The 18,410-nt window shown below is 35.4% G+C and overlaps 1 protein-coding gene across 3 annotated transcripts in view; it reads left to right on the top strand.

Annotated features, from left to right (window-relative positions):
- SENP6 (SUMO specific peptidase 6) overlaps positions 1 to 18,410 on the top strand; it is a 73,937-nt gene that overhangs the window by 19,117 nt on the left and 36,410 nt on the right. For 2 of the 3 annotated variants that reach the window (XM_083857381.1, XM_083857379.1), the window contains exons 3-6: positions 5,518 to 5,581; positions 6,037 to 6,179; positions 11,859 to 11,960; positions 17,246 to 17,266. In XM_083857381.1, coding sequence (XP_083713507.1) covers positions 5,518 to 5,581; positions 6,037 to 6,179; positions 11,859 to 11,960; positions 17,246 to 17,266 — 330 coding nt within the window. The remainder of the gene's footprint in view (positions 1 to 5,517; positions 5,582 to 6,036; positions 6,180 to 11,858; positions 11,961 to 17,245; positions 17,267 to 18,410) is intronic. The other variant, XM_083857380.1, reaches the window with a different exon arrangement.

Below are 18,410 nucleotides of genomic sequence, written 5' to 3'. Positions count from 1 at the left end.
GTCAGTTTATTTGTTATTCTTAAATATTCGGAGAGTAGGACCTGCAAATTTAAAAGGTGTGCTGTGGTTCTCTAGTAAGGAGTCACTGATCCTGTGATTTAAGTACAAAATTAATTCATATATGGATTTGTATAATCTAATATTCTGCCAAACGCTATGTGTTGGAAGGGAGGTAGGAAAGTAGACATAACCACATAGGCTGCAGCAGCAGGCTATGCTGTAATCTTAATAAAACATTTAAGAAATGTGAAGTTTTTAGTAATTAAAAAATGAGTGCAGTAGTTCATTAAAATGTGAGGTAAGCATTAAGAGCTTTTGTCAAAACAGAATTGTATTGGAAGTTAAAAACATTTTTTAAAGGCCTCACAAACTAAGGGCATTTTAGTTTTATAAAGTTAAGCTCGTGTTGTTCCTTAGCAACTTTACATCCATTTGTAGTGCACACAAACATGTTTTAAGTGTAAGGGCAGTACATACCATGCAGTTACTCTTTCCATTTGACTTGCCTTCAGAAATAAGTCACATTTGAAAACATAGCAGCTTTTTTTTTTCTACTAGTAATTTACTGCTGTTTTCTGTCAGTCTCCAGCTGATGTTGATTTAAGAACACAGAATGAAAAATGTATAGAGTAATGATGCTAAAAAAAATTAGAAAAATTGTTATGGAACATAATCATTATGTAATTGTATCTAATTTTAAGATTGTATGTCTGGGTGATTTTTCATTCCTTTCAAATATTCTCTACAATAAACAGTTTTCCCATAGCTAGAATTGAATTTTTATTGCATACTTAGATCATTTTTGATGTGCTTTTATATCTGTGAATTATGCAGAATCTTACTCTGAAGTATAGATAGTAGTTGGAAATTGATTTAAACCAGAAATCTTGTCTTCTTTACTAAACCATTCTCTGATACTATTTGAGGCAATTTCTTATTTCCTCCAAACAGCCACATGTTTTAAGCTGCCCATATATTTACTTTTAGTAACACCTGGGTTTGTTTATCTTAAAGACATAGCGAGCTTTTAGCGTTGTGAAATAATTTGTGTTTTTTGTTTTTCTGATGCATTTTTATTTCATATAGCAAAACATTGACAGAAGAGACTCTTTAGAAAACAATTAACAGTAAATTTTCCTTCTCCTTTTTTCTAAATTTCCTTTACTCTTAGTAGAACATTTCAAAGATTAGCAGTTTTAATTAATATAATTGTTCCAGCATAAAACTTCGTGTCCCGCCCAGTATTTTGAGTATATTGTGCAGCTAGTAGATATTTGCTGTGGTGTCCCGATATTGATTCAATTGTATTGATACAATGTTTGATTCTTACATAGTTTCTTTGTGGAGGGAGCTGTGAGTCTGAAGCAAGCAGCTGGGTGCTGTTGTGGAGGCACTGGTGTTACGGTGCCTGACTTTATCACAGCTTTTTGCCCTCTTAATGGCAGACACACAATAGGTTTGGTTTGAACGAGCCGAAGAACAACATCTCGGCACTTAAAGGAGTGGCTGCATTCTTGCGTTACCCCGTGAGACCTGTGCTAATGGTGTTGGTCAGCACTGGATGTCTGCTTGGATGATCTTTTTTTCAGTGAGATGAACACAAAGTATGTGGCTAATGACCTATCACAGCCATTTTTAGAATAGGTAGATTATTTTAAAAGAAGGGAGTCATTTTATTTACTTGGTAAGTAGATGAAGTGTGTCATAATGGTTAAGATATCAAGTAATTAACAAAAAAAGACTAAAGAATATTTGTAAACTGAAGAAGGTTTAGAAAAATAGTGATCATCCAACTCTATAAATTTAAACTGACGTTAGAGTTGATACTCAGCATGCAACTACTGATAATAGTCAGTCTGTTTGAAAGAGTAAAAGTAACATATTTGATGTTCTAAAAGATTTATTTGATCTACTCAGGACGGTAGCAAGTGGCGTGAGACTTTCCTTGCTTTGTAATTGGAGATCGCATAGGAGATCTACCTTTATGTAGAAGAATAGAAAGAAAAGACCAGCTGGTCAGCAGAGCACACTGAAACCTGTGTAGTCCACCACAGAATAAATGGTGGAAATCAGGATGATCTTGTGTAGTGGAAGATATGAAAAGATGGCAGACTTAAGCAAACATGGTCTAAGTAATATATTCAAGTGATTAATAAAATTAACATGTGATAAGATGCTTTCTGGTGTTACAGATGATTCTCTTGAAGTGTCTTGGATGATTTATATTCACTTCCTTTGTAATATCTGTGTAAATGTTTTTGAAATACATCAGTATGCTCCACAGTGGTTTTGTAAACAGATGGGCCCAGATTTCTCATGGCTCTCATACTGTTTTCTGAATAGTCTAGACTTCTGCCTTCCATTAAGATAAAAGTAGCCTTATCAAAAACAAGGAATACAAAAAAATGTGTCTAATTTATTTGCACTACAGTGTCTTTACTTAATTACCATTTTCTTTCAAAAAGCTTGATTTTTTTGCCCCTTCCATTTAGGGGAATAAACGTCTTTTTTCCATATATTGACAAATGGAAAAGCATTGTACTGTGTTATATATTTACACTGACCTTTTTTCCACTGCTTACAAAATTTGTATTACTTGGTTAAAAAAACCCTCCCATAGTTATGTAGATGTTTTATCCTTCTTTTGTGAGCCTGTTAATAGGGCAGTGTAGCCTTTAAATCAATGAAAACTCCCAAAATTAAGGGTTTTTTTAAATGGAATGGCACTGTAAATCAGTTAATAATACTACTACTTCTCTTGTGCCTCTGATAGTGTGGCTTTTTTAGTGTGCTGCCCACCACTATGTAATTTAAAACAAAGAATGTACATAGTGTGCTGTGAGGGCAAATACATCAACCTACTGGTTCCATATGTAATAGTTTTCAGAAAGAAATTCCAATTATATTTGAAATGTGACAGGATCAGTTGGTAGTTGATAGAAATGTGCTTGCAGCTTATTAGAGTGTAGCCTCAATGGTCCACAGAGTTTGAGTTGCTTGTAGTGTAGTGAAAACATAGTCTGTTAATCTCAGCTGTCTAACTAACTATTGCATAGTTCTTAATGCTTTAAAACATCAAGCAAATGGCAAGTGGTTAGAGGTAAGTGAACAGAAATCTTTGTTTTCTTGTTCTGTGCCTAAATTTGAATGTGTAATTATGAACTCCTCTTAAGAACTATGTTTAGGTAAATAACTTCTACTTTTTTCCCTTAATATCCGTAAAGACTTTACATTCATTTGTTATAAAATTTTAAGGAATGTATTGAAAAGTTAGAAATTATATTCCAATGTGAAAATAACCAGGAAACCCATGGTTCCCCGGTTAAAAGTGACAGAGTGTGGAGACATCCTCCCAGCAGGACAACTGAGGTTTCATTTCAGGGATGTTAAAAATGTTACTGACTGGTATATGGAGGCAGTGGTATAGTGTTTGTTTTGGGTTGGTTTTGGTTTTTTCCTGCCTGTATAAATTGCATCATTGAAGCAGGCAACAGGAAGCATGTGATACATGAGCAAATAGACATTGCTCAGTTGCTATGTGTTCTGCTCTCTGAAAAAACAGCCTTGCTGGTTCTGATGCAAATGCTTTGCATTCCTTAAGATCTAAAAGTATTGGTTCATTTAAAACTTCCAATTTGCTAATACTGCTCTAGTCATTTTGCATGATAAGAGTTATTCTTCTTCGTTTTGATTTAAGCCTTGGCTCAGTGTTTTTGTCATTTGCAATGTGTTAACCTGCTCTTACCTCCCCCCCTCAATTGCCCTTTGTTAGAGTGGCTGCAGTATTGAAGCATGTTGAAATCCTAAAAGTATTGCCACGGTACAAAGGTGTTTTGAAAATAGTCATCATTTTTGTATGAACTGAAGCTAAGGAACAAAAACATTTCTGAAGGTGAAATGATCTGACTAGGGCAGCACCATAGGGCTGCTCATGTCTATGCTGCAGGGTTTTTTTTATTTTTCAGGATGTAGAAAACTTCTGAATTGTTAAACTCTGTGTCTATTGATGAATGTTTGAGAAGGTTCCTGAGCCTCCCTTGAAGGGATGATTTGTTCTGAAAGAGAAATAAAAAAAATGTTACAGGATGTAAAAATTTTAATATCTACGTGTCATCTTTACAGAAGTACGAGTGTACTCTTTTGCCTTTGTTTGAAATTAGTGATGAATCTACTAAACTGTTTTACCATTGAGCACCTAGAATTGTGGTGCTCTGTAAATTAAAGGAAAATACAACAGAGCCACTGGCTATATGTTCATATTTACATTATTCTTCCCATTTCAAAATCAACTGTGTGCACAATCTTCTCTCTTGAAGTTTCAGAGTCTGTAGATCTCACCCAACATTTTTATTTTATTTTGTTTTGTTTTTATTTTTTATTTGCTCTAGCAATATTTATATTGCATAACATGGAAGAATAAATTGTAACATTCAGGGAAATACTGTGCATGGAAAAAGTTGTTGGGAACTTGAGAGATGGGGCACTGAGTGATTATTTCATTTATATATGAAGAGCTAAAGTCACTTACATGTATTGCCAGCATGTCAAACTGACACAGCTAAGAAATGTTTGTTTCTCTTCTGTAGCTCTTCCCTTTTAACACCTGGCATAACTGCTTTTATTTTAAGGAATTTCTACCTGAATGATCTTGATTAAAACTTTTCAAACCATACAATTACAAGTTGGCTAAAAGTTGTATTGTTTTGTTGTAGCCAACATAGGAGTAACCTTATCAGGATTGATGAGAAGGGATTGTCTGCAAGTTGCTCCTCCTGGAAGCAAGAATATGTTAGACTAATCTAGCTGCTGTCAGTATGAAATGTGTGATTTGGGTTCCAATTTGAATACTTAAGATTACCTGAAGATAACTGCCTATTACTGAAAAGAAAGTTTTTAGGTATCATGGAGTGGATTTCTGGTTTTTTGTTATCTTCTCCATTCTAATGCTTTGGGATTACAGATATTGAAAGTGCTAAAGAAACACATTTTAATAAGCAGCAGAACCAAACTGAATATGTTCTTTTTAGGAAGACATACTTTGATAGTAATTGCTGTGGGGTAAAATGTAGTTACATTGAGTTCTTCTCCTAAAGCACTATGAAGTTTGCAGTTCTAAACTGCATTCTTGAATGTTGATAGGCATAAACAAACTAAGATCATGTTTTGTAGGTTACTGAGGTTTTAGACTCAATTTGTGCAGAGAGTATAGACTCTTTTATAGTGTCAGTAATACTGTTGTAACCATATTGAAGGTTCAGTAGAATTGTCTATTTTGAATTAATCATTTTAGTTTTGCTTTTTGCAAAATAATTTGATGTACACTCTTAAGTTCATGTTCACATTATGTATGTGATCACTCTGTTGCTCATTTCGTTGTTTTATGCATATTTATACAATGTGTGGATGATGCATTTAAATGTAGAGGGAAGGGAGGAAAAAGCCTTTTGCTTTTAAAATGTTTTGTAGGTGTTCTGTTGGATTATAATGTATATGCTTTTCTCTCCCACACCTGTCTAGCGAGGCAAATCTGCTCAGTTTAGATGACAGTGATGGGCCTTTCAATCCCAATGAAGAAAAAAAGGTAAATAATTGGTTTGTCTCATGGTGAAAATGTACCTTTAAAGCTTTTTAGGTTCTTTAACAGTATTGCACAGCCATGTGTGCAGTGTAAATAAATGAAAATTTCTGTTGTGTTTTTGGAACATATCTCAAGCTGTTTATCTGCTTACCCTTGAAGTTTTTGTTCCCCTCTTGATCTCTATAGTATTCTGAAAAATATGAGCAAGAATAACTAATTCTAAGTTTAGACAATTATCATAAATATTGCACTAATTATAAAATATATATTATACTTTGTTTAGTAAGAAATCATAGTATGGATAGAGAGAGTGTATATTTTCCATGAAATTTGGTATAAAAGCACTTTGAAATTAAAGCCAAAGTAATATTTATATTAATATTTTGCATTAATTTTCTCCTTCTAACTTCTGCACAATGATACAATTATTTGAATGTATGTGAATTCTGTTGTGACAGTCAATTCGTTGTCGACCTGGAGCTCTTGGCACCAGCGGCGAGGCCATAAAAGCGTACGCAAGGCGAGGCAAAGCTGGAGGCTTCAAACTTTTTAAAGGGAACGCAATCGGCCTCAACATGATGGGAAACAGCAAGAAACTGAGGTAATACATTTAATTTGTTTCCTTGCTTTGATCATTGATACAAATCAGTACACAATAAACAGGACTTCTAGTCTATTTACATTGTGTGCTGTGCATTTTAAGAAGCTGTACTGTACTGTGCTTCTGAGTAAAGTGGGAAACCTAGATTGTTATGTAAAGTAACATTAGTTACATTAGTAAAGTACCGGAAGACTGTTAAAATTGATTTAGAGCACTCACTGACACATTTGTTAGTACCTTACCCATTTGGCTCAATGTGTTATTGTTCCCACTATACAGCAATAGCAGGTAGGAAAATATTTTTTACACCCCCGTCCAGATTAACTTCTTTCCATGACCATGAATTGCCAAAGTTAACTCAGGATGCGTTTGCTGTTTTTCTTACTGCAGGATAGAATTTGATTTTGGGTTCACAGACTTTTTTCAAAGGATATGGCAAATAGCCATACTTGCATGGGATAGTTTGAGACCTGCATTTAGAGCTGACAGGAACAGTTTTTAAGCATTTAGTGTTGTAATTGCTTGCTACTACTGTCCCTAGTTTGTAAGAGACTGATTTCTTTATTTAGTATATAATAAAAAGTGATATATTCACCTAACTTTCTCAGGGAGTGTTTCATATTGCTAAAGTGCACTCAGTTTGGTAAGCTTTGCAGGAAGGAAACGTTTGTAAGATACCCAGCTATAGATGGACCAGTCATCAAATAGCCAATGTATATGTCGCTGCATAAGGGATGTCCTTGTCTTCATTTGTGGTGGTTTATCACCATCTGGAAACTAAACTCCAAATAAGCCACTTCTCTTCTTGCCCTCTCCAGTGAGACAGGGACAAAGCAGAGACTATGGGTTGAGATAACCATTTACTGAAAGCAAACAGCAGTTGAGTAAGAAATGCAGTCACAGCAGCAATATTAATAACAAAAGCATACAAAAATAAAGGAAGGTGCTTTATGCACAAAAGGTCTTTGCCACTTTGAGTTAGGTTGTTCCATATGGCCAGTGGGAGAAGGACAAGATGGTGGGCACTCCCCACCGCTGGCTCTCCCCAGCCCTGAGCATGAGACAATGGAAAACAATGACACACAAAACCCTGAAAGTGAGATCATCTGTGTTGTGCTGCACCACTGCTCCACTGCACCAGGCTTGGCTTCAGGCTCAGCTCAGGCTCAGTTCTGCTGCTGCTTTGGACCACTCTGCTGGGCTCAGTTCCACACGGTTCTGCCACTTGTTCAGAGCCACATCCCAGAGCTGTGTGCGCCACTTTTCAGAACCAGTTCCTGGGGTCACATCTCGGGGGAGTGGCAAAGTGCTGAGTGGCGGCAGCAGAGGATGGAGTCTGCAGGGCCAATCCCAGCAACTCGGCCCTAATGAAGAGAGGGAGACAAAAATGGCACTTCTGGGGTTGTAGTCCTTATTCTTCCCCCTGATGCCACAACCCCCAGCAGTGATTTGAGGGGTGCAGAATAGCCGTGGCCACAACATAGCCTCAAGCTCTGGCCCCTCTCTGCAATCAGGACATGGCTCTTGCATGCTGTAAGCACTGTTAGTGGGATCATCTTACCATAGTCACTTGGAAAAATAAATCCTTGAAGTTCTGTGTGATATATGTTCTTTACTGCTGTTCTGGTCTTCGAGCCTGATGTCTTAAGATAAACTACTGGACTGTTACATGGAACTTTGTAAAGTTTGGTTTCTTTTTTTAAATAAAATGTATTTATTAATGACAAGGGGTTATTTTTGTTATAGGTTATACATTTACAAAAATGAGCCTGGTACTTCATTGTCCTTGATTTATCTATGCAAATAATGTTTTATCTTTAGATTTTTTTTTTTTTGTATACACAACAGATTTATGAGATAATGTCCAAATTTCTGCCTTGCACATCTTCAAATTCACCAGTTCATAGAGAATCACCTTGGTCATTTCTATTCTTTAGGATTCTGTTCTTGAACATAGACATAAAGGTAAAAGTAACAATTACAAATCTGTCAGGGCTCCTTTGCTCTGTTTTACTATTGAAGAAGCCTGTGCATCTACATTATACTTGTTCTTTGTTTTGAGTACCTCTTTAAAATCAGATTCCTCTAATTCTCTGGTAAGCTAGAATTTTCATTTGTCTGGCTGTGGAATTTGTAGCGAAATCCAACCTTACCATGTAACTTTTTTCTCTTCAAGCAGTCATACCTGACTGTACATGTATGTTTATATTGTTGTATAACATACAACATGTATGTTTTTATTAAGTTCCAGAAGGGTATGCAGTTTTTTTTTGGTTTTTTTTTTTTTTTTAAGGTAAATAGTTCCTGAGGTTTTTTTAGATGGTCTAAGCATGTAGTTCAGACATTCTTTTACCTGGAATGGAACTTCTAGTGACAAATAATACGATATAAACCTAAGACCTAGTAGGATTTATAAAATTCAACTAAAAAAGTAAAATCTCTTGCATGTAAATGGGCACCCACCTCTTGTCTAGTACTGAGCTGTATATTGAATTTACATGAAAAATACAAGCATCCACCCCTCTTCTTAATAAACTCTCATTAATTAAAGACTTTGTTCTGAATAATGGATGTGTATAGGCCACTGTGACTCTTTCTCACATTTTGGGCACTGCATTTTGTGGTTGTTCCAAGTGATTATCTTGATTTAATGACTTCATTGGGATATTGTTGTACCTTTCATAACGTGTATCACTGAATCTAGTCACTTTAGTGATGATTGCTGGTTTGTTCACTTTGATATGCAGAATGGAAGATGCATAATAATTACTCTTTCAATATTTAGACTACTCAGCTAGAGAAGATTCTGAAAGCTGGTCATGCAGTTAAAATGCTAGATTAAATACAAGAAGATGAGATACTTGATATTCTTCATCGGTTCATGGTGATTTTTATCACAATGTTAGGAGTCTTTTTTTCCATCTTATCTGCAGAATAGGGACTAAAAATTTCAGATCAACAGGGCTTGACTCAAATGAGTATTATTCTGGTAGAATGATCCCTAAAATTCAGAGAATAATAATAAGAAGGGATATGCAAGGACAGTGAGAAGAAATACTTGCTGTACTTGTCAGAGAAATTTAAACCAAGCAAAAGGTCATGATCTTTTACCTGGTTAAGCAAATCCACTATCAAACTCTTAACCTAATTACTTCTGGTTGTATTTTTTTTGATCATGAGGTCTTACTTTAAACAGATTTCTCTTTGCTAGCTTTCAATAACTTGTATTAAGATCCTTTTAGATTTTCTTTGATAATGTTTTGTTAAAAACGTTTTTTCATTAACAGCAGAATTAATGTAGTCTGTAGTTGTGTGTTTTTAAAATGTTGTTCTTCCTTTACTTCTAGAGCCATCCGTTTGCCCAGTGCAAGATTTTTTGTTTGTTTTGTCTCTTGAAAATGTGGTGTTAAGAATTGCCTAGGATCAGCTGATAGCATGTGACAGTAAAACCTTGTTTTCGTCAGAGCCTAGGCTTCAAATCATTCTGTGGTTTCTGAGCCAACATTAATGAAACATTTATTGTTAAAATACTCTTTAAGTTCTTTTTAGAACATATGTTCTTTCAAGGAACTTTCTGACCATTACATCACCCTGCTTTTAGTGTGTTATACTAATTTTCAAGAAATTGTGTTGAAACTTGCAGCCTCAGATTTCAGTTCTGGTGTGCCTGTTTTGCAGCTTGCTAGGACTTCATGATTGTATTTTCTGGTGTTTCTGTCTGTGTTGCGTATGTTCCATTCAGAGAACAAGATTATAGAGCAGATTGTTTTACAGCTGTCCTAGTTGGAAACATGTCTGACACCATATGAATCATTTAAGTGCCATCTAGAACAGACTGCTTTGACTCAGATCTGATCTCTGAGCAGTCTGCCGTACTCTATTCCAGCACTTACTGGAGTTTTCACTACCTGAGTGTGAGGCGAAAAGCAGAATCTTTTGCCTTGGGGACACAAGAGAGAGTTTCGCAATCATGATAATTTGGCAAGGGTCAGATCCAACAAACACGATGGTAAACCAGGAGATACATAGGCTTGCTTGCTTGTTTGAAGTCCTTAGGTGTTAAGCATTTAAGAAGGCATTCCTGCATTCTGCTTCTGTGGTTTTTTGGGGGTTCTTTGTTGGTTTTGGTGTTTTTTTTTTTTTTTTTTTTTTTTTTTTTTTAGTATCTTTTTTCAAAGACATGAAATGAGAATCCAAAGAAGATTTGAGACTTTCTAAAGTATTTAGGGCAAGTAGCTCTCAGCTTTTTATTTCTGAGGTGGCAAATTAGACAGAAGGTTGACTGTAGGTTATCTGGGTGATGACTGACCAGATGGAGTTGCATAGCCTTGACCAGAAGCATGTGAGATGGGTTATCCTTGCTTTCAGGAGGTTGATGCTTGCATGGATGCTGTTAATTTTCAGGATGTTGGACTACTAACTCAGATGGTTTATGATGTTCTTAAATTTTGTATTCTAGAAAAGACAATTTAACCTTTTGGGTTTGATAAGTCTTGTTCTGTTGTGTTTGTGGTTGTGTTAGAGGCAGTCAGGAATGCTCTGAAAGCTTCTAATCTTGTCTTATGTAAGGCTCCCAAAAGAGTTTGTAATGCTAAGCTGAAAATTCAAAAGCAAACTAACAGTTTACTAATTTTCTTCTTTTGGGGGAATGTAAAGGAGGGATTAGGAAATTATTGTCAGGTTTTTTTGAATTGTGGTACTTTGGGTTTCTTTTCATTGTTCATAACAGGGCAAATAGCAAGATAATATTTCTGAGAAATATTAGTAGGAATGTTTTTTCACATCATTTTCTCTAGTGCAATCAAAATTTCCAAGCAATTTGAAAAGCACAATTTAAGCACTGTATTTCCATAATTTGAAACAGTTTGCATCATCAACATACTGTTTGTTAAAAATTGTGTAACTTTTGAACATTTCAAGCATAATATTGTGTGTCCTGTCACAGCAGCATGCAGGGTTTAATGATCTCTGAAGGAGCACTATTGTACTATTGATCTACTGTATCTTAATGTGAGCCTTTACTAGAGGAGGTAATGGTAAGAAATCTTCTCTCCATAATTACTGGTTTTGTATAATAATGAGATAAAAGTCAAAAGGTAACAAAAGGTAACAAATGAAGAAACCCAAGAAATGCTAAGATACATTGATGACTAAGAGTCCTGTTGAGATAGGAGTACCTGAGAATCCTTCCTCTTTTCTTTTTGAAATGTGATCTTTTTCAGTTTCAAGTCATCTTGCATCTCTAAATTTGCTGTGTTTAATTTTTTTACGAGGGATATTCCTGAATTCAGTCTGTTCACATTTTGCCCCTTAAGTCAAATTAAAGCAGTTAATATTATACCTTAATAAAATAAGAGATAGAAGTGTAAAATTAGTTATAAGTGATTAAAAGTCACTGAAAAAGTAAGTGTCTTTTTGCAGTACAGGGTTGAGTAAAAAAATCCTTACCTTTCCTTCCAGGAAAAACCCTATGTATATTCTTATATGTCCATTTTATTATAAAGCTGAATGTTTTTATACCTGTAAAAAAATCTTAACAATGTGTATTATTGGTTCAGAAATACTTCAATACTTCATGTTGTGAGCCTGGTCTCGTAAAATTAGGACACCACCTGTTTTACCTAAGACTGTACAGAGACATGAGAGTACTTTCTTAAACATTTTTCTCTATGTTTGCAGTGAAAATGCTCAGAATATATCTGGTCCTGTAAGTGTGGTACAAGGCAGACGTTTTCACCACGCACATGCACAGACAACTGTAGTAAAAACAGCAGCCCAAAGGTAAGATTGACTACATTTGTTTCTCCAGATGTTTCAGTTGTAAAAAGTCCTCTCTAGTTTTGTAGGTAGTGGTTTTCCTTATGCTGTATTTTAAGAAAATGTAAGTAATCACATGGGTGCATTCTTGGAGCTTTGACCTTAATTACTAAAGTTTCATAAAACCATTTAGGAATTACTATCATATAATGCTAGAATTTAGTAATTTTAAAGAACACTGGCAGATAGTAGGAGAGCACCTGCTAATATAAATATTTTGAGAAAATACTTTGAAATAGACAAACGTAGTTTGCAGTAGAAATTCATATAACTGACAATATGATCAGCAAATAGTAAGTCACAGCAACTCCATCTTGTGTAATATCCATGTAAACATTAAATTATAGATCTGAAGATTGTATATGGTCTATAAATATAGTGTAAAACATGGATTAGAACGTCTAACAAAGTTTTGCATCTATGTAAATGATTTTTAGAAAGGATGACTGGAAACCAGGGAATTTTACTGAACTATGCTGAATTGAATTTCATTGATTTGAGACTTAAAACCCTGTCAAATTTCTGTAAAATGTGGAGTTGGTTGTAGGTGTTTTTTACACCCAATGTGTTTCACAAACATATGAGATAGCAACTGTTTTAAGGAATTTTCTTTCAAAGTTTATCCATGCAGACCTCTTTTTGTTTACGAATTCTGTGGATTTCCACCATCAGTCACGAGTGCTTTATCCTGTCTGCATTTCCTTCTTTTGCCACCTTTTTTCTTTGTTTTTTACTGTAGATTTTTTAGGGTGGTGGTATCATATGCAGGCATTATCCTTTTTTTTTTTTTCCATCCTACTTCCCTCAGTTGGATTTGCTGACCTCAGAAAAAGAAAGCCAGTATGTGAACGAGTGATGTGATCCAAACATGTATTAGAGTAATCTGCCATTGAATAAATAGACTGAGAAAGGAATTTTGCAGTCACAAAAAAATGGACTCGTAGAACAATTTGGGTTGGAAGAGGCTTTAAAGGCCGTCTAGTCCAACCCCCCTGCCATAAGGAGGGACATCTTCAGCTGGATCAGGTTGCTCAGAGCCCCATGTCACCTGACCTTGAATGTTTGCAGGGATGGGGCAGCTACCGCTTCTCTGATCAGCCTTTCAGTGTTTCACCATCTCATTGCAAAGCACTTCTTTGTTCTATCTAGTCTGAATCTGCCCTCTTTTAGTTTTAAACCATTACCTCTTGTCCTATTGCAACAGGCCCTGCTAAATTGTATTTCCCCATCTATCTTTTAGGCCCCCTTCAAGTACTGAAGGCCACAATAAGGTCTGCCCAGAGCCTTCATTTCTCCAGGCTGAACAACCCTAAGTCTTGCAGCCTTTCCTCACAGGAGACTTACTGTCTTATCCTGTCCTTGAGGACTTAGGTTGTTGCCTCTTTGTGTTTCCAACAGTACTATGGCCTGTAAATGGTATATAGGTGTGTATATATGGTATATAGGATGGACCTTTCCTTCCCCTTACTAACAGCAGATGCAGTAGTATCTCTCTTTTCAATTCTTTGCATTTCTTGCCATCAGTGCAAGACTGATGACTAAAAAGGATTGGCAGGTTTTATCAGTTAAGCTCATAGATAGGGTTTATGTTAGCGCAGTGGTTTAGGCTGAATCAGTTGTGCTTTTTCTTGCATGAGGTCCTTTTCAGAATATTTTTGTTCAGTGTCCCATTGAGGAAAATGTGGGGCATCTCTAAGCATTCATGCTCTTGCCTTTCTGGTCGTTTTGTGCATGTTTGTGCTTGCTTTTCTTTATTTGTGGGGCTGTTTTGGGGAGGAGTTGTTTGTTTGTGGGGCTTTTTGTTATTCTGAAGGATAAAATTTTGATATGCAGTGCTAATGAAAACAATCTGAAGCAAGCAAAATCATGCAAGACTGCTCTGAATGTTGATTTGATAATATTCGTGTACTTGATTGAGCTTTGTTATGAAATGGTTCTTCAAACAACCAGTCAAAATGGATTCATCTTACCAAGTTCAGTGCCGTAGGTTTCTTCAACCTGTTTGAGATTCTTAATCTTTAAGGGATGTCAGATTTGTCTGCTTGCCTTTCTTGCCTGTGGGATTTACTTCTTTCTAAGCCTACAATGTAATGTGAAGAAAAAAAGGTGTAATGACTTGGCATGTGTGACATGCACAAGGAAAACTAATGCACAACATAGGCAAGCTGAATATTGTGTGAATTGGGCAGTAGTCATCTTGAGTGTTCTAAATATGTTGTCTTTTAGGATTGTTATTGTAGTTCATTTACATTAGCAACAGATAATTAACTCTTATTCTAGGAATATTTTGGAGTTTTAAAGCCAGGAAATAGTCATAACAATCCAAAGCAGTGCTTTGTTACTGGAGGATATCAGAACCAACACGATCTAATTGACTGAGGGTGAGCTTTACATAGGAACTTTGCAAATGATGTTTAATTCCAATAGCTTCTGACTCAACTGAATGGTTTTTAAAAGCTTCTAAATCTGTTTCTGAGTTAGAGCTTTGAAAATTAATAAAATGTGGTTTCCTGACAGAGGTTTTTAATAAATAAGAGCTATTTCAGGGCTACTTGATGTTGAAAACATAGGTTTCTGAGTGAGAAGGCAATAGTCCAAAAAAGGCCAACTAAAATAGGACTATTTTAAACTGACCATAATATGAAATTCCAGACAATATAAAATGGATAATATATTTTGGTCATATATTTTTATTCGTGTAGGAATTTTTTTGATACCCTTTTTTGGCTAGTCTTTACGGACATTAAGACATAGTTGAATTTTAAAGTAAATGTTGGTGGTGAGTCCTCAGAAGGGACTATTAGCAGAAAATGTGAGTGGCAAACCAAAAATAAAATTCCAGGTATATATCAAGACAGAAGAGCTGATAGCATGGAAATTAAACTCTAAATTGTTGGGATTTGTTTTTCTTGTGCTAATTTGCAGGTGAGACAAAGTTGTGTTCTGTTTATTTTTTGCATTTGTGGATTGTTTTATGGTGTGGTGATCAGTAACAACATGGGGAAGATAATTTTATCTAACCTAATATATTGTAGGTAGATCAGTGGTAGGTTCTTGAAAGGATAACCAAAAATAAAAACATTATTAAATGAGTTGAGCTATTTCAGTCTCTGGTGCTGACATAACAGATTCTGTTACTTACACTGGGTTCTTTGGGTGGAGATGGGGTCACATGGAGCAAGCTGATTATGAACACAGTTATAATCTCTATCAAGTTGAATTTGTGTGATTTGTACTGCATTTCTTATCTCCTGCATTTTTTTTTTTCACATGCATGTTAATTTAAAGTCTGAGTATCTGTTGCACTCATATGTAAAACATAAGTTTCCAGCACAACAAAATTTGGTATTTCAAAGTAATATTATGATAAGTATTCATGTTTTTTTCCAGTGGAATCTGGGGATTAAATTAAAATTTGTTCACGTCTGATACAACAGATTTTCAGATATAGCTTGTCCTAGTGTTTTTGTTGGATTACACTGTTCTGCTTCATTTAATGAATGCATAGTTCTGTCTTATGCTATGGACTGACTGTTCTTCCAGACTTGGCATTGGAATAGCATGTATGTACTGCATATTCAACAAACCTTACGCATGAGCTGCATGAAGCAGTTTGTAGGGACAGTGATCAGTCTGGAATTCTCATCTCTTAATCTTCCTGAGGTATAAAAGTGAGAATTCCTTTAAATGCATTATATTGGTGAGGAATTTTAAAACAAACAAATAAGGCATCTAATGTAATGAGAGTGCATAGTATCAGACATTCTGGAATTTTTTTTCCCTGCCTTTAAGTTTCTTTACTGTTAGGCATGTGTTCCTTAACAGGGTGACTCTTGGAAGCTCCTGTAAACAGTTAATCCAAGTTACATATTAACTGTGCCAAGGATGCAAGGATACAGGATATGGCTCCATCCAGACATGGTTTGGATCTGACTGGATTGATAAACTGGGATGTGACCTGCACAAAAGCACTGTTTATTGTTAGTAAAGGCTAGCTCCAGCTAGGAGCAGTTCTTCTCCACCTTCACACAGCACTGGCTCATTACCTCCTGCCCCAGTTTTAAGCTGCCACAGTCTCATTCAGTTTTGAAGTCCTTTTACTCTCTTCCCAGAGCACTATGGAGATGGAATGTACTTTCATAGTGCACTCTGTAGGATTATCAGGACTACATTTTTACCTGCTTTGCTTCCACTCCTGCTGTTTTCTGAGTAACAAGAGAATTAGTTTGTTCTTGTGAGTGTACTGTTTGTGAAAAGGAAAGGAGGATGAGTTTTTATTACTGTGTAATATCATTACTCTATTTAGTTTGGCTGAAGTAAAACAGGAATCAATTTGAATTTGTTCTGTTCTAGAGTACAGTTAATGTAATGCATGTATGTCAGAAGTTTGTTAGGCTTTTGATGTTTGGCAGGAACAGTCACACAGATTAAAAGCATACAGCATTCTATATTGCAAATTGTCAAAGGACAGAAGACATGTAGTTGCTATTTTTGTTTGTATGCTAAGCTTAGTTAGATTTATTTTTATATCAGTCTTGGTATACAAAGGATCAGAATTGTGAGCATCAGCTGCATTCATTTCTGTGTTAACTCATGTTAATGGAGGCGCTTTTAAAACTAGTGGCCCCAGTTCCTAACTTCTTTTGGGAGATTTTTTTTGGCCTAAACCTCAGAAGGAGGTTTCCATTTATCCTTCTCTAGCCTTTCCATGTGGTTTCTTAAATATTTAAGGACTGCTGCTGAAATTTGTTTCTCAATTTAACACATGTATTTTTTAATAGTTGGAAACAAGTTCTTACATAATTTTTTTCCTCTTTTGCATGGCAATCAGGGTTTGTTTCCGTGGTTGACCTCTTTCTTTTCCAGCCTTAATGGTTCTGTGATTGGAAATGAGGCTTTGATAATAGTTTGTGTTTTAGAATTCTACCTTACCTGCTTCCACATTGCAAATAAATTCGGATGACCAGGTTAAGTTTAGCATTAATCAAAATTTTCTCATTGAAAAAGAGTCAAGTCAGTGTTGTATTTAGACCACTGGCTGTTGCTGTCTGTGAAGTGGTGTTTATGCATTCCCAATTACTTTGACAAAAATGTGGTGAAAAAATTACAGTGCTTGTTTCAAAATTAGATTGGTGAGTGAAAGGCAATGAAACAGTTACAATTGATATTTAATAACTTTTGCATTTAGTGATGTGCAACACATGTGGGGCTTTACATCTTATGTGTTTTTTTCTTTTTTCATATTTAAGCAATCTGGACCGAAAGGAAAGGTAAGCTTACTGTTGATCAAATGAGCATGACAAATAAGCATTAATAAAATTACCTGATTGAGTGCTATATTAATGCTAGTTAAAGAATATTGAATCCAGCCCATCATATCTGCTTGTATGTGATAGGAGTTGATTGGTTTTAGTTCTGTTTTCTCACTTTTATTGAAAAAGGACCTTTACATCCATCTCTAAGTAATGTTGTGTTACTGTGAATTTTGGGTAATTTTGCACTGGAAATTTATTTATATATCCAGTGCAAAATTGCATAAACATTCTCTGGATTTTAAGAATTTGCTGCTAATTCTTTTTGTAGAGCAGTGAACTTTGTATAATAGAATGATTCTGGATCAACTTAGTAAAATTATTCTGAAGCTCCTAGTAGGCTGTTTAACAGCTTTCACTCTATCATCTCAGCTTGGTTTGAACAGCATTAAAGGTTTTTATTGCATTACTGTGTATATTTTGTTCATGAAGTGCATATGTTAAAGCAGTTAACAGAAAACATATAGCAACCTGACACACTGAATTATTATCGTTCATTTCAGGCTAATTTCTCACTTGTTTTACTTCTGGTTTACTGCTGTTAATATTTTGTTAGCAGTATGAAATAGCATACATTTATTTTTCTTCATGTATAGCTTAAATTTATATGTTGGTGGAAATATTTTCTTGATAGTAATGATCTCATCGAGTTTTTGTAAATATACTGCCTATGTAGGTGGCTTTTGGCAGTATGAGCTTGATACCAGGTTGAATTGTTTAAAAGTGTATTTGATGTTTAACTAATAATGATGTAAACAGCAAAGTTCTTTGTGAATTCAGGATTTCCGAGATTTATTTCAAATTCAGAAAATCGAGCCTTTCTGTTTTAATACCTTTAGTTACTACTTAAAAGAGCTATCAAATAGATATTCATCAGCCAGTTAGTGTCACTATGGCATAGAAGAAAAGGTTTGAGTTCCATGCTGGTGTGATCTTAATTTCCTCATGGAAACACCTGCTGCTTCTTCATCCAATACTACTAGATCTGTTCCTTTTTCTTTGCCTGCTTTTTGTTGTTGTCCTAGCAGGGGAAGATGATGTAGGCAGGAGCTGCTAAATTTAGCTTTAATCATTGCTGTCATGATAAGTGCAGCAGCAGCTC

Source organism: Zosterops lateralis (genome assembly GCF_965231275.1).
Source record: "Zosterops lateralis genome assembly, chromosome: 3".
NCBI classification, from domain to species: Eukaryota; Metazoa; Chordata; class Aves; order Passeriformes; family Zosteropidae; genus Zosterops; species Zosterops lateralis.
This window is presented reverse-complemented; position numbering and strand designations above follow the sequence as displayed.